The following is a 21520-nucleotide window of genomic DNA, read 5'->3' as shown; positions in this document are numbered from 1 at the left end:
AGAAGGGTAGCTGCTCATGAATCGCAAAATTTCCTAAAAATAGAAAAAGAAACCAAAGAAAGAGAATTTGTTTAGAAGCTCTTAGAACTTACCGTGAAGCTGCTGCCCTCGGAAACGGGGTGTTGGTGAGGCGGGTGAGCACATCGATGGGGACCCTAGTGGACCTGCCCACGCACATGGTGATAGATGAGAACGAACAGTGAGAAACGTGGTTTTCCAGACCAGTGTGGAAAAGAGGCTGTGGGCCCGTCTGGTACTTTCAGCAGAAAAGAGAAGGCTGTGCCCAGTCTCTGGTGGGGGATGAGGCGAGAACATGGGGTTGGGTCTCTGGGTTGGAGGCTTGTGCCAAAGTACCTGTTAGATGTGTCAAGGAAATAAAAGTAACACATTCAAGTCTTGTAAGAAAAGTCGAGAGAATATACGCAATCATTTCAGCCAGGCTGGAAACCCAGAATTTCTAAGACAAGGCATAGACCCATTCGATGTATCAAACATAGCCGTGTGTGAGGCTAAAATGCCACAAACCCAAAATCAACAGATAGCGGGGATTGACCAGAAGTTCCACACATTGGATGAGGGCAGGATTAGTGCGCAGTGACTGCCTCTGGTGTGTTTCTGGAAAGCTCTTGTATATTGGGAGTGGCGGGAGGTGAAGAATGGAAGGGCTGGGGAGTGGGGCAGATGTTCCCAGAACAGCAGCCCCATGTACCTGCTAACTGGCGAGAAGATGCTGAGACCCGGGGAGGCAGAGTGGCGGTAGGGTCATTGTCTCCCAGCACGCAAAGATGTGCAGATAAGACAGAGAGAGTGAGCCTCTTCTCCCCCAGCCTCGGGAAGGGTGGTGGCCCATGTGTTCCTGGTGCTGAAAGCCGAGGGAAGTAGACAAGGGACATACACTGCCACGCTTGCTGATCTCTCCCAGAGTGGGAAAGTGGCAGGATTTCAGGCTCCACGGATGGGATGTTTCTTACAGCCTGATGAGGAAAAAAAGAAGCTAGGTGACAGGGAGCAGAGCAGGTGCCCGAGGACAGTCCACCCAACTCTCCCCTCCCTCCCTCCCTCTCTTCCTCCTTTCCTTCTCTCCCTCCTCCCTCCCTTCCCTCCTTCCTTCCTTCTTCCCTCCCTCCCTCCCAACCTTCCTTCCTTCCTTCATTCCTGATTCATGTATAGGTGAACTCAGTGTATTTGTACTTCTCTGTCTGACTTAATATCACTTAGCACAATGCCCTCAAGGTCCATCCATATTGCCAGGAGTAGCAAGATTTCCTTTTTTTATGGCTGAGTAGTATTCGTGTGTGTGTGTGTGTGTGTGTGTGTGTGTGTGTCCATTCATCCATCACTAGACACTTAGGTTGCTTCCATGTCTTGGCTATTGTCAATAATGCCGCCATGATATCTCTCCAAGTTAGTGTTTTTTCCTTACTTTGGGTAAATACCCAGAAGTGATGTCGAGTTGGATCATGTGATAATTCTATTTTTAATTTTTTGAGGAACGTTTGTGTTTTCTAGTGGCTATCCAATTTACATTCTACCAGTAATGTACAGGATTCCCCTTTCTCTACATCCTTGCCGACACCTGTTATTTCCCCTCTTTTTGATACTAGCCATTCTGACAGGTGTGAAGTCATTTCCCACATTGTGGATTTGATTTGCATTCCCCTGATGAGAGATGTGGAGCCTTTTTTCATGTACTTGTTGGGCATCTGTATGTCTTCTTTGGATCAGTGTCTATTCAGACTCGTAATTCTGCATGCGGCTGTCCAGTTTTCCCAGCACTATTTATTGAGGAGACTGTCTTTCCCCAGTGTGTATTCTTGGCTCCTTTGTTGCAAATTAACTGACCATATATGTGTGGGTTTATTTCTGGTCCCCTATTCTGTCCTTTTGATCTATATGTCTGTTTTTGTGCTGGTGCCATATTGTTTTAATTATGGTAGCTTTGTAATAGAGTTTGAAATCAGGGAGTGTGATGCCTCCAGTGTTGTTCTTCTTTCTCAAGTTTGCTTTGGCTATTTGGGGATCTGCTGTGGTTCCACACAAATGTGAAGATTGTTTACTCTATTTTTTAAAAAATTGTCATTGGAACTTTGATAGGTATTGCATTAAACCTGTAGATTGCTTTGGGTGGTATGGACATTTGAACAATACTAATTCTTCCAATCCATGAGCATGGTATATCTTTCCATTTATTTGTGTCTTCCTCAACTTCTTTCATTCACATCTTATAGTTTTTAATAAGCAGTTCTTTACATTACCTTGGTTGAATTTATTCCCAGGCATTTTAATCTCTTGGACAGAATTGTAAATGGGAATGTTTTCCTAATTTCTCGGATAGTTCCTTTTTGTGATAGAAAAGTAACAACGTCTGAAGTATCAATTTCGTATCCTGCAACTTTACTAAATTCTTTTATTGGTTTTTTTTTTAGATTTTTATTTATTTATTTGACAGGAAGAGATTACAAGTAGGCAGCCAGGCAGGCAGAGAGAGAGAGGTGGACGCAGGCTCCCCACTGAGCCGGGAGCCCAATGTGGAGCTCGATCCCAGGACCCTGGGATCATGACCTGAGCTGAAAGCAGAGGCTTTAACCCACTGAGCCACCCAGGCGCCCCTCTTTTATTGGTTTTAACAGGGTTTTTTGATGCAGTCTTTACGGTTTTCTACATATATTATCATGTCATCTGCAGCTGGTGAAAGATTTACTACTTCTTTCCCGACTTGGATTCTTTTTATTTCTTTATCTTGCCTAATTGCACTGGCTAGGATTTCTAATACTAAAGTTGAATAAAAGTGTTGAGACTGGGCAGCCTCATTTTGTTCCTGATCATAGAGGAAAAGCTTTCAGCATTTCACCATGGAGGATGGTGTCAGCTGTGGGCTCGTCATCCATGACCTTTGTTATGTTGAGGTACGTTCTTCCCACACCCACTCTGTTGAGATACATAGTAATAAGTGAGAAAACAAGATAGAGGTGGGAGATAATGTCATCTTGCTTAATATGAAACAAAACCAACCAACAGCAAAACAAGCCTGCTCTACAGAGGTGTGTGTTTGTGTGTGTAAGTACGTGAGCTCAGTGAAGGATCTGAATGGGTTCTCCCTGGGATGTTTGGTTGAGTTTGGTCATCTGGGTGTGGATGGAGGGAAGCCTTGTGGGTGGGGCAGAGAAGGTGACTGAATTTTATAAAATGTGTAGAAAGGGAGTAGGGAGGAGAAGGGAGGGGAGCCTAAGTGTGGTCACCCGTCAGATCACCCCTCCCCAACCCGCCTGCAACAGCTGATACGTCAGGATGGTGGGATTTCATGCAGTTTACACTTCTTCTTGTTATATATGTAGGTATCGCTCAGGTTTCTGTAGTGCACAAGTGTGATTTATATAATCAGAAATTAAACAACAAAGCTGTTCTCACTGCATGAAAAAAATGGCAGTACTGTGCATCTGAGCTTTGAGGAGAAGCCCAAAGGATTGATATAAGGATAGAGAACACTGTAGAAAGAAAACAAAATTGGAAAAGACAAAAAGGTTAACATCAGTTGGGCCAGCGAGAAGTGAATCATCGGGAAGCTGTCCTGGGGAAGACCATCACGTGCACAGTGTGTCTTGTACTATGTACAGGATAGTAAAGGACCCCGGGACCGTGGTGTGGACACACAGTACGCATAATAGCACGTTGTGGGTCACTGTGAATTTCATCGGAGACGACCTCTGTCAAAGCCAAGGCAGGAGATCAGCACTGTGTGAAGTACATAGCACAGACTGGGTTATATAGAGATGGGTGAGCCTGAGAGCCTTGCTGTCACCTCTCGGGCAGAGGGATGAAGGGAGATGGTGACTGTCATACAGCTCAGGGCCTAGGCCCTGCAGGAGGAGCCAGAATCAGGGTGGGCCTCCCGGGCTGGAGCTGGAACCATGGAGGAGACCCAGCCTCTGCCAGAGACGTGACCAGAAGCAGAAGGCTTCCTGTAGGTTCTACAGGATTCTACCTGACGGGGTGTGTCCCAGGACCCAGAGTTCAGGGACCGACTCAGGTGTGTCCTAGGTCTGAGGGACAGGGGCAGACTCAGGAGGGAACTTCCCGTGTGGGAAGGAAGCCAAGCTGCCTTTCCAAACCACCGCCTCTGGCAGCGGCTGCTGTCACTGCTTCAGGGACCACAAAATTATGTCTCTAAGTGTTCCTTTCTTTTATTCTTTTTTAAATTGCCATGACTGGAATAATCCCAGTTTATCTTCTCTTTCACCCTTGACGGTGAATTTAATTTAATAGGCTGTAACTGCACTGCCTCTGATCTTTAAATGCCGTGTTTATTTGCCTTATTAGTGTGGATGTAATGTTTGAAGAAAGTGCACAGATGTCTCGCAATGTGGGGTTTCACCCAGCGGCCGGATCGTTGAGCGGCCTTGCTCTGTCCACAGTCCCAGACTGAAACTGATGGGGACAGAAAGGCCTTCTGTTCCCCTGGGGCCAGAAGAGCCTGCCATAGTGTGGGAATGACAGGGAAGGTTGAGCAGATGGAAGGAGGCCAAGGATATTCCTACTGAATGTTCCAGAGCCCTGTCTGGGAGAGTCCTGCTTGAGGCCCCAAAGACAGGACAGGTGGCCCTGCCCGCCCCAGCTGTCAGCAGCTTGTGTGTGTATGTGGCATCCTCCTGCTGACTTGCCCCAGGGAGGCCTCTGCCCCTGTCAGTCACCAAGCTGGCCAGAACAGAAGTTGAGATCTGAAGAACTTTGGCTTCAAAGCACAATCCAATTCCACTGGAAGCTCATGGCCTGAGCATGGAAGCCAGGAAGGAACCATGTCCGGTTCCACGAGCAACCTGCCCAGGAAAGGCAGCTGGGGTGTCCTGCCTCAGGGCCTTTGCACGTGCTCTTCTCTTTCTCAGACACCCACATGGACTGACTCCTCAACACACTCTAGTCTCTATTCAAATGTCACCTTGGCGGGAGAGCATCCTGTGTCACTCTGAAATAGCAGCCCCTCACTCTCTGCCCCTTATTCTGTGATTCATAGCAAGCACCAGCTGACAATAGATATTTGTTCTGCCTACTTATTATCTGTCCACCCCTCTGTAACATCAGCTCCCTGGGATCGGAAGCCCTGGCATCTGGTGAACACCCCACGGAGTGGGGAAGCCAGAACCAGTGTCCTGCTTTCCCTGTGGCCCCTGAGAGATGGCCACACCTTGTCCCCAGACCCTTCTATCATGGGACATCTCCTCTTGAGATGATCTCAGGAGAAAGGGAACAGGGAAGGTAGAAGGGGTGAATAAAGGAGAAAAGGGCTCACACAGAAAATCAGAGACATGTATAGAGAGAGACAGAGACAGACAGGCCTAGAGACACAGGGACAGAGGTGGCCCATGGAAGAACTCTCAGAGACATAGAGAGATGGAGAAAGAATGCACAGAGAGATACGAACACAGAGAGTGACAGAGACAGAATCTGAGGTTGCATGAGAGGCCAGAGATTCATGCCTACAGAGAGACAGAGAGCCAGACCCCAGGCACCAGAACAGCCTGTTTCTTCACATTGCTGACAAATTGATCTCGTCTCCTTCATTCTGTCTGGAATCCCAGCGTCAGCTGTCTGCCACACCCCTAGATGCTCAGACACGGAAAATTCAGACAAGCTTTGAGCTAGCCTGTTTCCAGTTAAGAATCTGTCCTTGGGGGGAAAAAATCCCTTCATGTGGAGGCAAAGAGAGAACTGACATCACCCTGGGGCCTGATCTGTACACATCTGTCATGAGCAGGTCCTTGCAAGGTGGTGTGTGGTTGTTGAAGGTATATAGTGTCCCCCGCATGGCAGCACAGTGGGCCCTGCGGATTCATTGGCATGCTTCCTGCAAAGAACAGCACAATGACATCCTGGTGTTTTTAAAATAGAAGTTGAGTCACATTCTGGAATCAACCCAGTAATGGGCTCTGGGATCTAGGAGACACAATGATGGCATCTACAGGCAATGCAGTTACTGGAAGAGCATCTTTAAGGCTCACTCAGTCACTCATCAAACGTCTGTGCTCCTGGTGGCAGAGCCTCCCCAAAGCATCTCTGTGTCCCCCTCTCAGAGCCCAGCCCAGGGCCAGACACACAGCAGGTACCCGGGAATATGTGGGGTATGAGTTGGACAGATGGAAGGAAGGAAGGAAGAATGGATGGATGGACAGATGGACAGGTAGGTGGTGGATAGGAGAATGGTTGGGTAGATGGATGGATAGATGGGTGGTGGAGGGAAGAATGGATGGATGGATAGACAGATGGACAGGTGGGTAGTGGATGGAAGAATGGCTGGATAGATGGGTGGGTGGATAGACATTTAGGGAAGCAGATGGGAAGTGTCACCAGAAACAAGCCCAGAATACCACAAGGCACAATTCACTTGTCTGTAGTGGGGACACACAGGATCAGCTCCCCCAGAACTCAGCTCCCTCAGACCCCATCATTATCGACCCCTTCATACCCACCCCCTGGCTTTCTAAGGGCAGGACCTTTTCTCCTCTCCCTTTCTTTCCAAGACCCACTCAGGCATGTGGTCACTGTACTCATGCACGTTCCCATGGAGGAGTAGGCCCCCTCCTCTGCTGATGGGCACTCACAAAGGTGTGGTGAATGGGAGCCCCACCGGAAGGGTGGGACCCCACATGTTTATATGGACAGGACCCCACATGTCTACCAACAGAACCCCAGCTGGTGGGGGGAGCTCTTCTTCCAACATCAGAACCTGTTCCAAAGGCACTTACCCTCTCAGTGACCATGATGACTTGGCTGGGCCACTTCAGGGGCTAGAACCTCAAATTCTTCCTTTTCTTTGGTGGCTTCTTGGCCCCTATGGGCTGCCTGTGAGGTGAGTGTGTGGGGAGAGCCCACACGCCATTCCCGGACTCAGGAGCCCCTCTGAGGACCAGAACCACTGCTTTCTCTCGGGTGGACCGGGTAGGTCGTGGGCTGTAGACTTGGGCCCACCAGCCTTGCCACCTATTTGCTGTGGGATTCTGAGCAAGTCACTGAATCTCTCTGAGCCTTGGCTTCCTGGAGTCTGCAATGGGGCCTGTGTTCCCAGGGCGAGAGCACTTGGAGAAGTGGGATCTGAGCTATAGTGGAAGTTGCATGATTTCTAAAAATGCTTTTGCTGGGGACGCGCAAGGGTTCCAGCCAGAGCCTCTTCCTGGCCAGTGCCTGGCTGGGGCCCCACGCCCCAGCTTGCCAAGATGACTCCAGGGGCAGAAGCACCCTCAGAAGGAGGACAATGGCTTCAGCTTGATTCTAGGGGTGACGTGCCCATGAAGGGTCCCCCTTCATTGCGGCCTGGAGGTCAGGGAGTCCACTTGCCACCCAGCCAAGTGTCCTGGGGCTGGTTCTAGGCAGGGACCAGCAGCACTGTCTCTGTGACGCTGGGACAGGACCTGTCTGTGGGGTGAGAGTCCCCAGCCCCCAGAGACCCCCACATGCTCCCAAAGAGACACCAATGGCAGCCTGGACCAGTGCTCTGCAGTGCCACCCGCCCTGCCCCCACCTCTCCCAGCTCCTCGGACCTGTGGCCGGAGCAGTCAGTCCGGCGTGCTTGCTGAATGACGCACCTTTGCTGAGAAGGACTTGACTCATAATTTTCATGGGCTTGAAGGCATCTTGTCCTTACTGAACTCTCAAATGGGAATCTTAGGAATTGGGAGAAATATGTCCTGCCAATTTCTACCTGCTTTTGTTCTCTTGCCCGGAGAACAAGGTGCATGAGGTTATTACGGGATGCCTGTGGGAGGAGGTGGAGTGACAGGGTCTGCAAGGGGGTGGGGTGGGGAGGTGGCAGGTGGCTCCCGGCCACATTTTTACTGTAAGGAAGTTGTTTGGGCACCATTCAGTCATTTTAGCAAACTTTCCCTGACTGGCTGCTGGGGTTGGGAGCAGGGGACAGTGCTGCTGGGACTCAGGGACAGCCCAGGTGCCCTGATTGGGCCACCCCAATTCACCCTTGTCTTGTGACCCAGCTTACTGCACCCGGCGTGGGGGAGGAAGGACTGTCAGCAGGTGGGGCAAACACTCGTGGGATGGAGCACGAGCCTGACTCACGCCCAATGGGGTCTTCGGGACAGGGATGGCTTCCCAGGATGAAGGGTACCCACCACCAGTCCTCTCCTCCCAGGAGCTGATGTTCTAGACAGACCGCACCGTCACAAAACACGTGTGTAATGCCAGGTAGCAATGCCTGCTCTGGATAAAAGTCATGCGAATAAAGGGGCTGAGAGTCATGGGAGAGTGGCCCAGGACACCGGTCTCAGGGAGGGACACCCGGACCGAGCCTAGAAGGCAGTGGGGAGTCCCTGTGTGTGTCTGGGAAGGAGAACAGCGCGTGCAAAGGCCCAGGACAGAACCCACACGCCGGCAGCCTCTCGTGGGCCTCGGGGAAAGTGCTTATCTCTTCAAGCAGTGACAGCATGACAGCACATCCCAGGGACTACCAGCCAGGGTGCCTCACCCGAGCCCTGGTGTCCACGGTTTTTATTGAGGCTGGTCCTGTGGCCCTGGAGCTCACTTCAGTCTCCAGCCCCTCCAGAAGGAAGGGGATCCTGGCTGAGATCCTGAGACCCCTACCACAAATCACATTGTCTGCAGGGACTGGCGGGCTGGCTGGGGGCAACCCTCCTCCCCCACCCTCGGCCGGACCTTGAAGGGAAAATTTCCGAGCCATGGGAAACCTTGATCGGGGGGTGGGGGTGTGCTGGCTCCCTCTGCACCCCCACCCGCTGCCAGAGTTGTGGGCGCAGGTGGGAGATGCCCCCCTCTCACACTGTCCTGTCTGGGAAGTGGCTGCTGGCAAGGCACGGGGCCTGCATGGTCTGGGGCAGAGCTCACGGATGGGGCAAGGTTGCCGCAGCCACACTCAGCTCCCACGCTCTGGGCCTCAGTCTCCTGCTCCAGAAAATGGGCCGGTGCTCCTCATCCTCACGTGCTGGGAGGATTAAGTGAGCTAGTCCATGCAAAGCACTTGGTTGGGGTGGAACTTGACATGCGGGGGAATATCAATGATGTGTTCTTGTCCCCAGTTCTATTATTGTCCCCTGCTGTCACAGACAAATTCAATCTCTGAGATATGAACCGACTCGTCCAAGATCCAAATCTGGGAAAGGACAGAGGTGTCCCCAAGCCCAGATCTCTTAACTGCAGTCCAGAGACTGACTTTAGGGACACAGATTGGAAATGGAAATCTGTAGGCCGTTGGCTTAACTATTCCGTTTTGTCATTACATCAACCTTTGTTTCTCTTCCAGGAGCTTTTTGCCATAAAGAAGGTTTTTTTCAATCAGCTATCCCCAGTTTCATGATATAAACAGTTCTTTGATGTTTACCGAGATGGAGAGTTGTTCGTGTTACATCTTATTTCTTACTTACTTTATGCGCTTTGGACTAAAATATTCCTTGTAACATTCAAAAATAGAATTCCCTCCAGATCGCCTGAATCTCGTCCGCTAAGGCCTCTTTGCATTTATTCCTCTTTAAGATGCTTAATACATCATTCAGGCTGCCTTTGGCAGAAACTGAGTGTAGTCAACAGCCATTCAAAAAATCAATCTAGAGCGTCAGATTCTATAACCTGACACATTGGCATAGAAGAGTGTTATCACTCTGTGCCAGGACCCCCTAAGAATAAATGAGGCCCCTCGTTTTTAAGATATCAAGTTATAAGATTTTTCTCAGATCCAAAGACACCTTTTTTTAAACACCATGCGGAAGCTTCGAGCTTCGCAGAGAAGCCCCCCTCCTGGGACATCACCCTCAGGAATAATCCAAGATGTATTCAGTAATGAAGACGTTGTTGATAACAGACAGAGAGGCTCGGAATAGCAATCCGCAGAAAAAAGTGAATTTCCAAAGCGCTTGGCACGTAGAAGTCACTCAGCGTTTGCTGAAATGCCTGGCATAGTTCAGCCTGCGGAATGGCCCGTCAGTAACGTCACGTGGCCTGAATGGAGTGTCACGTGGCCTGGATGGAATGTCACGTGGCCCGGATGGAATGTCACACAGTCGACAGGAAATGCCAACCATCCTGAACTCAGAATGGAATTTTGTGTGCCTGCTGTCATTGCAGTACGATCAGTGTGACCACATTTGGAGCAATGCTGGATGGGCGGAGAGGATAAAGGGCCCCTGTCAATGGTGGAAGCAGAAACTTCTTTTCTCGCTCCTGTTGTAGCTACTTCCTGTTGTTTTTGTCCCATCATCTTTAAATGATGCCAAGAAGAGTGGAGGATGTGTTGGCATATCGAGAAAGGAAACGTCATTGTCAGTGGATTGGTAAACTTCTGGAATTTTCCTAAGGAGAGATTCCAGGTCCCAAGGGGAGCCTAAGCTGGCACAGCCCCCAGAGCCAGGCCCGGACCCTCTGACTTGGCAGCTCACACTCCCCCCGCCCTCACCCCCACCTCACATGGCCCTCTTCGCTGTGGCCTCGCTGACCCGCTCCCACCACGAGGCCATGGCTGGGTTGGACAGCTTTTCAGAGCCACGTTATCTGGTCTGTGCCCAGTCTTTCTGTGTGATTATTTGTCTTATTCTATTCGGATGTTTTCTATCTGAAATGACATTTCTGGGCTTCGGAAGGGCTCGGCATTCTCCCAAGCTGGTTGGTTCCCTGGGAGAATGCTGTGTCAGCATACTTCCCACTGGGCCCTGGCAGAAGGAGGTTGGCAGTGGGAAGGTCCTCTGGTCCTGGCCAGGGACTCCCTGCTCTGTCCCTCAGAGGGGCTTGTGTCATTCCTGACAAAATTCAGAGTGCCACTTGCTGCCTCCCCCAGCCCCTCCATGCTCCCACCGCATCGGGATCGTCAGAGTCGCTCCCTCCTGGCCATAAACCCAGCCCCTCCCCCCACCAGATACAACTGCCTCAGCTAACCCAGACACAGTGATGTCCTCTCTGGCCCCTGGCTTGCTTCTCGGGAAACTGCACCTGGTGGCAGTCCCAGTGGCCACCTGTAACATGCAGCCTCTAAGATGAGCGACATCTCCCCTCCCTGCACCGGTCACTGCTAATGACCCCGTCTGCTCCCAGCCCGCAGCCCAGACCCAGAGGGGGCGGGGAGCGCCTTGGTCACCTGCCTTGGGCCCTGGAAGCAAGCACAGCCGAGGGCTTGCAGAATGGCTATGAAAGCAGGAACATCAGCAGGAGGTTGATGGGGTCTGGTGTGCCGAGGTGAGCAGCAGACAGCCCTGCCCCTGTCACGTGACCGTGGGGCCCTCCCAGGGACACAGGCCTCAAATAGCCTGATGGTTAGAAACCCGTTCTAAAGACTCCCTCACTCTCCCCAGTTGGGAAGAGAGCTATTGCAAAGGTCTTACCTTGTGCCATGTTAAAAGCTCCAGAAACAAAACCAGCCCGAGCCATGGGGTCCCGTGTCCCCTTCCTTTCCATAGAGCCGGAAGCTCGGCCCCCTGACTGGGACATGGCTGTTATCCATGGGCAACTGCTGACGGTTAGCGAACGCTGCCCACCGGGCTCTGCCAGAGAATGAAGTTGACGAGGGGGGTGCCATGCTGCATGAGGACCTCCGGGGGCATCAGTGCACTGCTCCGGGGACAGTCTGTGCGATTAAGCATGAAGAAGTCACTTTCTACTCCCTGAGCCTCAGTCTCCTCATCTGTAAAAAGGGAAGGCACGCTCTTGGCCTTCCTGTGTCAGCAAGTCTGTGTGTCCGTCTGAGCATGGCATCGTGGTGACGTGGTGAGCACATGGTTTCACTAACCACCCCCCCTCAGGGTGTTTGATGTCAGAGGGGCCCAGTGGCTGCAGCGGACTGGGGTGGCTCTCTGCCTTATGAGGCCATGTACCCCCTGGGATCGGAGATGCTTTCTTCCCCTCAGCCTACCCATCCAGCTGGCGCCTGACTCCCCACTTCACACTCAGAGTCTCCTGCCACATTCTGGATTTTTCTTGAATGACTTGACCAGCCTGAGAAGTGCCCCACACTGCCCCAGTGCTCTTCTGCTGACCCCAAGTCCATGTGTTAACAAACCCTGGCAGTGGATCAAAGCCCAGGAGTGGTCAGTGTCTGGGAACCAGAACAGCCTCGCTGTGAAGGTGGCTCACCGTCCCTTCCTTCTCACCGCACATCACAGACGTGGGGTGCGGCTGGGATCCCACCAAAACTCAGATCCACGTCAGTTGCCAAAGTGTGCCTCTCACTTGTCACCTGGTCCAGGGGGAGAGCCCCACGGTGGGTGCCTGGATCACTGTACAACTCTGGACAAGTCCCTTTCCTCTCTGGGCCTCAGTTTCCCCATGGGCCAAGTGCAGATTTTAATTTGGACCCTCTGGACCAGCCACAGAGGTCTCCCCAGGATTTTCTGCAAACTGTCAGTGACCTCAGCGTCCGGGCAGCCGTGACCCTAGCAGGGTGGGTGGTGGTCTGGTGAGGCCAAGGAAGAAACCCTGAGACAGCGATCGGGACCTAGATTTATTGGGGGAACTGATGTGCAGGGAGTCTAGGAGCGGCCAACTGGACAGAGCATCTGTTGTTGGGATCAGCGGGCAGCAAACTTTCCTATCAGAGTGGTTTCACCAAGCAAGCATTAGCAGCCGTTCCTTCCTTTCACGACCAGCGTTTCCAGAGAGATCTGAGGCCTGCCACCTCATGCTCTGGGTTGGCACCCCTGGAGCCCCCGACTTTGAACGCCAGAAACAGATTTCACGGCCCATCTCACTGGTGGGGCTCTGGAGGGAGGGCAGGATCTCCGCGTTCTCAAGACACTAACGGGCGCTCGGGCTGGGCTTGCAAACACGAGCTGCCCAGCCTCATGCTCATCAGAGCACACGGGTGTGTCCACACACCTGCACCTTCCACCAGACAGGGGTCCATGTGGAGCTGCTGGGACTGCTTCCCCCCAGGTGATGTGGAGAGCTGGGAACTCACTCCTGCCAGGACCGAGAGCTGAACTCGTGTTCGCTTTCCTTGTGCTCTCTGATCTCATGCAGGTGTGTGTGCTGTGGGCGTCCTCTCGGCCCCTTTCACAGATCAAGAAAGTGCATCTCCCAGAGTCTGGGCCTCACCCAGGGCCCTGCACCTGTGGGAGCACCAGCCACACAGGTGGGCACCCCCTTTTGCCCCTGTTGTGGTTTTCCAGGCTAGCTGGGGGGGAGGGGATTGAGTGGGAGAAAGGGGCTCATCTGCATGACGGGGAGGGGCGGGAGTGGAACATATGGCCCTGCCAATGAAATAATTATGGAGCATGAAAATGGCTCAATTAAATCATTTTTTAAAAAGTGAATATGTACAAACACTCAGCAATTAAGCAGCCGATTTGCAAAGAGCGACTTTCCAACTGAGCTTGCCTTTCCTGTTTCTGGGTGCCCAGTTTTAGAGTCGTTTTTTTGTTTTTTTTTTATTTTTAATTTGAATAAACGCAGATTGGAATAATCACTCTCTGCGCTCCTGGGCGCACGAAAGGAGAGCTTGGATGTGGTAGGGGTGCAGGGCGTTGCTGGGAAGGTCACCCTGGGGGGAGGGCCTAGCAGGAAGGGGCCCAGGGGTCACTGGGGCAGCTCAGGCGGGGTGTTGGGGGTTGGGGGAGAGCCGATGGGGTCCCTGCTGCTGGTGTTCAAACACGATCACATCCAACCTGCACATTTTTGATGGGAAACCGTCATGGCCCAGAGAGGGCCATGTGTGGCTTGAGGTCACACAGCCTCCAGGTCTGACACCAGAGCACCCCCATAGGAGCTGGTAAGCATTTATTGAGTCCTAGCTGTGTGCCCAGCCTGTGGATTCTTGCATGATCCTGGTGACCGCCGTCCTTACTGCATGATCTATTTAGACTTCAGGAGGGGGCAGTGTTGGTTGGAGGGTCTGGGTTCGGACCTACCCGCACTCACCAGCTCGACAGTGAGGCTAGTCATCCTCTATATCCCGGGCTTATTCACGGTAATAAATTCCATTCTCGTCCCCTACCTACACTGGGGGTGCACCGAGAGACAGCCCCAGGCCCCACGGTCAGAGAGGTGGGGGTCTGGCGGGGGCCACGCCAGCCCATGGTGAGGCGAGCTGGGCAGGCCATTTACTGCTGACCTTGGTGGTTGGTATACTGATCCACAGAGTGCCGGGAGCCCGTCTGGCCTCATCGGGACACCTGACAGACACGAAGCCAGTGTGGGGGAGCAATTGGAGGGCCACGGACAACAGGGACAGGTCCCCGTCTCTAAGGTCCCACACAGCATCTCAGTCTCCCCTGTGTTCTTGCCCCTGCCTCCCACTCTCTGAAGGAACTTCACCCCGCAGCCTGTGCACCTGAACCTGAGCCACGCCCTGAACTCTTCCTGGGGGCAGAGCGAGGGGAGGGGCTGACTCCAGAGGAAGGGGGCGTGACAATGGTTGGTAGGTGGAGGGGACGCCCTTTGGAGGTGGAGGAGGGCACATGGGCCAACAAGAGTGGGCGCCTCTAGAAGCCGGGAAGGAGAGGGAAGGGGCTTCCCTAGAGCTTCTGGATGGTACACATGCCTTGATTTGAGCCCATTTAAGACCGATTTCGGACTTTTGACCTCCCAAGCTGCAAGATAGATTGGTCCTGTTTTAAGCCACTAAGGTTGGGGTAATGTGTTACATCAGCATCGGGAAACTGCCCACCGGTCCTCAATGAGGCCCGCCCAGCCTGTACCAGCCTCCCCCTCCTCTGAGCCTGCAGCCCACAGGGGCCCCTCCCAGGAGGCAGGGAGAATGGGAGGGATGTCGAGGGGGGCATGTCTGGACCAAACATGAACGATTCTGCAGGAAGAGTCGGTGGGGCGGGATGGACGGTTAGATGGGCGGTGGGGGCAGCTGGGGGCAGGGGTGTCGAGGGCAGCCCCGAGTCCCCGTCTCCCTGAGAGTCTCCCAGGCCTCTCTGGCCATGTCCATTGGCATTGCTGGTTCCCTGGAACCGCGGGTCTGTTCTCTTTCTCACCCACCAGCCTGTCGTCCCCATGGGGCAGGGCAGTGTCTGTCCTGCTTACAGTGCAAGGAAGTGACTGGCACACAGTGGGTATGCCATACACACACCTGCCATGAGTGAACCTGACCCAGGGAACATGTTTGCATTCCTACTTGGAGTGTGGAGCTGGAAGCTTTAAGAAACTAAACACATACTGGACGAAGGAGTGAGTGAGTGAGTGAACAAACTGAGGGCCCCAGCCTCCAACAAGAGGCCTGGAATTTGGGGCTCATGGCTAAGTGGGGAGCTGGATTTGTGTTGTCCTCAGGGTGAGGAGTTCCTGATACCTCATTAGCTGGTAGCAGTGGTGGATGGGTTCAAACAGGTTCCTCCTTCCTTGTCCCAAGAGGAGGAGGGAGAGCTAGCCTGTCCACAGGGCCTTTGCACCTGGCGTTCCCTCCACCTGGAAGGCTGTGTTAGTTTCCTAGGGCCACCATAACAGAGGCCCACACACTTGTTCCAGGCTAGCCTGGAACAAGGGAAATTTGTTGTCCTTGGTCTGGAGGCTGAAAGTCCTGGGTGAAGGTGTTGGCAGGGCCGGCTTCTTCTGGAGGATCCTAGGGAGAGTCTGTCCCGGGCCTGTCTCCCAGCCTCTGGCTGTTGCTGGCAATCCTTGGCATCCTGTTTTTGCACTCTCCCTGTGCATCTGTGTGTCCCTGGGTCCAAATTCCCTCCTCTTCTGATACCAGTCCTTGGATTAGGGCCTGCCCTAGTCCAGTATGACCTCCTCATGACTTAATTACTTATCTTCAAAGCCCCTGTTTGCAAATAAGGTCACATTCACAGATTGCAGATGGACACAGATTTCGGCGGGGTGGGGGGCATTAGTTAGCCAGGTACAAACGGCTTTCCCCCAGCCAGGCACATACTGTCTTCCTGCCTGCCTGCCTCTGCCCAAACATCACCGCGTCCGAGGGGCCTTCCCTGCCTCTCAGAGACAGCAATCCCACTGACCCTGTCATCCCAGCCCTGATTGCCCCTGAGGCTATTACATTTTTCTTACTTATCACCCTTGCCCCCTCAACCCCCTAGGCCTGCTGCACCTGCTGGCCCACACTAGCAGGTGCCCTGGATGGAATAGGTGTGAGTAGGCGCCTGTGATCGGGAGGGGGAAGGGCGGTGGGGGGGAGGTGGGGGGAGGCTGGATCTTGGGGAAACACCTGGACTGAGGCAGGTCGGTGTCAGGGTTGGAGGACAGGGGTGGATGGCAAGGTGTCTGGGAGACAGAATCTATGGGCAGGTCTTAGACTCGGCTTGCTGGTGGCAGTAGGGACAGCCTGGGGATCAAGAGGCTCAGAGGACCTTTCCATGCATCCAGCTGGGAAACACCACTATGGGTTTCAGTGGGGACTCACATTCCCTGGGTCTTTGCTAATGGGCCTCTGGATCCCTCCTTCCCAAAATAAATCAATTCTCTGCGGTTTGGAGACCAAGTGCATCCCTGATCACCCCTCCAGGGAGCCCTTCTTGGTTCGTTGGAGCAAGGCCTCCCTGGGGAGACCAAGGGCAGTCAAGGACCTACCTCAAGGAGGGGGCTGGCCCCCACCAGACCCCCCCCCCGGGAGTCAGGGGGCAGGGATTGCTCTCTGTCCTGGTCTGGGAACGGTCTGTGGCCGTGAGGCTGGTGAGGGACCTGGCCTCCGGGGTCAGGTGGCCAGGTGGCCATTAGGCACCAGGACCATGAACATGACCCATCCTCCCGGAGCTTCGGTTTCCCTTGAAGATGTGGGGAGGAAGTATATGTGTACAGAAAGCACTCAAGACGTCCCGGGGAAGGCTGTGGACACATGCTGGTGGGGCAGGAATTTACGCTGCCCCAGGCTGGCCCCCTGGGCCCCCAACAACACTGGGCAAGCCAAAAAACACCGGCCTTATCCAGCCCCCAGAGATGGAAGGTGCTGCTGGGGCCTGAGCACGGGGTTCCAGCCGCTTTCTTCCCCCGGCCTTGGGGCTCGGCTCTGGCAGGCAGCTCTCAGCTGTGATGACACAGAAGGCAATCACAGGGAGGCCCAGGGCTCGAGGGCTTCCTGCTGCTTGCTGGCCCTGTCGCCTCCGTGGGTTGACTCTCCCGACCCATCTGAAGATAGGGAAGCCCGGGGATGGCCCTGAAGCCCAACATCCTAGATGTTTTAGGCTCGGATGGACCTGGCCGCCCTCAGGCTTGCAGCCAGCCTCGCTCTGCAGTCACAGCGCATGTTAATGGGGTGATAATAAGGACTGTTGATTTCGGGGTCACAGAGGTTGTAAGTTTCAATGTGGAATTGATTCCATGTCCCGCTGCATCGGGTGCTTCCTAACCACAGATGTGAACTCGCCCAGATGACCTCTCCCCCTCTCGCTGTGGTGGGCTGGGGGTTCAGAACCACAGATTCTGTCCTGCCCCCCCACTGCATGCTACCACAGGGGAGAGGGGCCCGCAGGCGAGGAGGGGTTAGCCCCTGGCATGGGTTAGCAGACACGGGGCAGGGGGGGCCTGGTTTCCAGCAGCCCCTAGAACTTGGCCCTGCCTGCTGTCCCCTGCCGTCCTCCAGCCCGATGTGGTCACAGCGGGAAGGATGCGGCTTCCTGGAGCTGCTCAGGGACCAGAGGGGGAAACAGAGAAGTAGACCACTATGAGGTCTCAGCACGGCAAGGGACGTTCTCCAGAGTGAGCAGGGGCCAGCGGCAAGTGACATGGACCAGCTTGCACCTCCCGAGTCAGCCACAGGTTCGCGGAGGGATCCCAGGCCGGAACTTACCTGCTCTGACCTCTCCTTGTTCTTGGTGCCTCTGTAAGAGAGACAGAGCGATCTAGTCTTTAAGGGTTCTCAAGGAGTCGAGAAGATAGAAGGACACAGAAGGGCCTGGCACACGAGGGGCCCTTCCCCAACAGACACGCGTGTAGCACATGGGCGAAGGTACACTTAGGGATGGGGCAGAACATTGTGGAAGGCCAAAGAGGGGGTCAGCCGGTGGGGAGACCAGCTGACATTCAGTGACTCCACACCCCGCTCCAGACCCGAGCGAGCCCTAGGAGACTCAGGGAGTCCGGTCACCTCCCTGTCTCCTGGGTCATGCTGTTCCCAGGGAGAGGTGGTCTTGGGCTGCTTGCGGCCCATGCTGGCTGTCCTGTGGGGCTGGACACACCTGCACCTGGAGGGACCTTTGCTGACCCCTGTCATCCTGTCCTCCCAGGTCCTCGGACTTCGGGACGTCCTACACCAAGCTCACCCTCCAGCCCGGCGTCACCACGGTCATCGACAACTTCTACATTTGCCCTACGAACAAGAGAAAGGTAAGGGGCATGCAAGGACACCTTCCCACGCCACATAGCTGGGCTCTGGCACCGGGCTCCCGGCCACGGTGTGTCCCACGACACCCTTTTGGGTTCCACCGTGGTCTGTCCTGATGACTATGTTTCGGTGGCCAGCTGGGCCGTCGCTGGAAGGCTTTGTGTGCTTGTGCGGGGGCATCTGTCCTCTCCCGGCCCCACAGACAGCAGCTGGGGCAAAGCAGCAGGGGCCGGTGAGCAGTGGGGACAGAGGAAGAACCTCTTGGGTTCGGGGGGTCCTTGGAAGGTGGTCGTGGGCAGTCGCCTTCTTGGGCAGGTGTTTTTATTTGGTCTTGATCCGGCTTTGATTTTCCACTTGAGCTGCACTTTCTGTGTTCTTGGTCTGAGCGTGTCTCCTGACGGCTGTGGAATCGGGATCCATGTTCTTCCCAGGTGGCCACTGGCTGCCCGGTTCTGTGCAAAGACCCATCTGCAAACCCGTGCTTGCTTCCCAGCCACCTGGGACCCCAGCACAAGGGCAGAGAGGCCTTGCATGCTTGGCTGCGTCCGGAGAAGCAGCTTGGTGTCATGGGAGGGGACTGACTTGGACGGATCAGGTGCCTCACAGGAAAGTGGGGGGTAACCCTGTCTGGCACAGAGAATCATGACATCGGAGACTGGAACCTACAGCCTGGTGCTCGCTTGGTGTGACCCTGGCCCACGGGCACTGATGACTATTCTGGGGACTTTAAACCAAAGGTCAGAGTAACACAAAGCCTGTGACATCCTGGCCTGTCACCAGCCAGAGAGTCCTTAAGTGCCCGGGAAGGGGCCACATGCAGCCCCGCAGGCTGTGCCTCCCTTTAGAAGGGACATGAGCAGAAGCAGCGATGGAAGGTGTGGAATGGGGTTTTGGAGGCTGTGAGTTGGGGAGGACTTCACATGGAGGCTGGGTGGACAGTGGTGACAACAGCCAGGGATGTGGCTCCTCCAAACCTCAGTTTCCTGGCCTGTAAAGGGGTGGACAGGAAGGTTAGTGAGGTGATGCATGTATTGGGGGGGGTGCGGTGAAGGGGTTTCTAGGTTGACTAGGGCCTCTGGGGCAGGGCCCAGGTGACATCTGTGTGGGCCACTGGGCAACACGTGCAGCCCTGGAGGGATGGGGATCCCCAGAGAGCCTCCCCAGTGGGCAGCGTGGGGACAGGGAGGCAGGCAGGGGGACAGCGGCACCTCTAACGCAGATGGGACCAGCAAAGCCCATGAGAGGTCACTTGCTTGTTTAGCCTGGAAATATCGATGGGATCGAAGGCTGGGTCTGGTGGTGGGCCGTAGCAGCCCCGGGCTTGGCCGACGTTCAAAGAATGGAATGAGGGAATGCAGGAGTACGGAAAACTGCAGCGGGTCTGGCTGTACGAATGACCCCCAGAGCCCCCTGCACCTGTGAGAGTCTCCCGGCCAATCTGCTCGGGGCCCATGTCCAAGGAGCCTGGGGCACCTTCCTGGGGTTGCTGTGGTCACCCCGCATTTGCAGGGAGGCCTGGGGGATAGTGTTTGGGCTGGGTGTCCCCGAACTCAGTCCAGCTGTGCCATGTCCCCCAGCAGGGGGGTGACACCTCCCTGAGGTCCCTCGTGTCTCATCTGTGAAGAGGGCTGTGATCTAGGAGCTATCTGACCACTCATAATTGTCACTGTGGGGGAGGGAGTTGCACACTGCATCCCAGAGGTGTCCTCTTCCCAGTCCTGGCACCCAGGGCTGTGACCTTGCATGGTAAAAGAGACTTGACAAATGCGGTTCACGGTGTTGAAAGGTTGTCCTGGTTCTGCAGGTGCGTCCATGCCGTCATGGGGTCTGGAAGCAGGGTGGCGGGTCAGGTGCGAGGCCAGAGGCTGGGGACAGAGGAGGGACATGTCTAGAAGCTGGAGAGGGCCAAGGAGGCATCTCCCCCCCAGGAGCCTCCAGATGGGAGCGCAGTCTGCCGACACCTTGGTTTTATCCTTTTGGCCTCCAGACCGGAGGGAGCACATTTCTGTTGTTTGAAGCCACTCGGTTGTGGTAACTTGTTACGGCGGCTCCGGGAACTCACACGGCGTCCGCTTGGAGGGTAGACTGTGGGGAGGCCTGCTCCCCGTCTCCGCCTTCCCAGCACATTGCCCTGCCCACCCACATCCCCTCTGGATGGAATCCACCTCCCCATGGCCCCCCAGGGAAGCCCTCAGGCCCTCCTCCTTCTAAAGCTTGGACCTTGCTGCCGGCTGGACCCCAGACAGGGAAGCCGAGTCACGGATGCAGGCGGGGTCCGGGATTACAGATGTCTCCAGCCTCTGTTCCGTCTCTGACCTCTCACACAGCAGCCCCTCACGCCACACACCCCAGGACTGAGCTGACCCTCCCTCTGGTGGGGTTGAAGGCATCGATAGGCTTACTGAGGTACGTGCTAGCCCACGGGACGGGCATCTGTCTTGGAGGTAGGCAGAGATAGCAGTGACAGCAGGTGCCTTCCTCTGGGTCATGGAAGCTGGGCAGTATGGGGGCGCCAAGCAGGGCAGATTGGGAGCCCTGAGTACTGGAAGGCAGTCCAGGTACGTGCAAGCAGACAGGAAGGTAGCCTAGGGGGTGACCCCTCTCTCGTATTGGGGCTGGGCCTGGGTCCAGCTCCACAGCCCCCCAGCTCCGTGACCTTGCCCAAATTCTGAACCTCTGTTTCTCTGTTTCTCCTTGGCGGAATGGGGGTAACAGTAGTATCTACACTCTTGGGTTGATGGGATTAAATGAGGGCCTACTTGTCCAGTGCTTAGAGCAGGGCCTGGCTTGAACAAAGCCTCCCCTTCCCCCAACAAGTGTTCCTGGAACCATTGTCCTCAGAAAGAATTGCAGCAGGCCCTCTCCTCTCCACCCTCTCGAGACCGTGAGGGTAGGAACCGGTTCTGGGGTGATTCATACTCAACGCGGTGTCAGCTCTCAACTGGGTCTGCCAGGGAACAAGACCTGGCCCGGGGGAACAAGGGTCCCACCAGGTGTCTGTGACAGGTTGCAGGGGTGGAGGTGGGGCGGGGCACTGCCTTCTCCCCACACCTCCCTGTGTCGAAGGAACAAATCATTTGTCTGGGGCACAAGGTGGCCCGAGCCTTGGAGGCTAGAACATGAAATGCCAGTTTCTCTATCTGAAGAGGTGGGACTGGTACCAAGTGGGGCTGGGGACAGAGCCCGCTGTCTGGAAGGGCATGGCCCACTGGAGGCCCCACGGGGCTAGAAGGCGGCCAACAGAGGCCCGAGCTCACCAGCAGGACAACCATGGGCGCTTACTGTCCACTGTCCCTGCCTGCG

General features: G+C 54.7%; 1 protein-coding gene across 1 annotated transcript in view; it reads left to right on the top strand.

Moving 5' to 3' along the window:
- Positions 1-21520, top strand: part of SORCS2 (sortilin related VPS10 domain containing receptor 2) — a gene marked incomplete at both ends in the record, with an annotated part of 422366 nt that overhangs the window by 235004 nt on the left and 165842 nt on the right. Inside the window, one exon of the mRNA XM_080797075.1 lies at positions 18120-18219. Coding sequence (XP_080653201.1) covers positions 18120-18219 — 100 coding nt within the window. The remainder of the gene's footprint in view (positions 1-18119; positions 18220-21520) is intronic.

The sequence above is a fragment of the Martes martes genome (genome assembly GCF_963455335.1).
Source record: "Martes martes genome assembly, chromosome: 2".
Classification (NCBI taxonomy): Eukaryota; Metazoa; Chordata; class Mammalia; order Carnivora; family Mustelidae; genus Martes; species Martes martes.
Note: the sequence above shows the minus strand (reverse complement) of the source record. Positions and strands in the feature narration are given on the sequence as shown.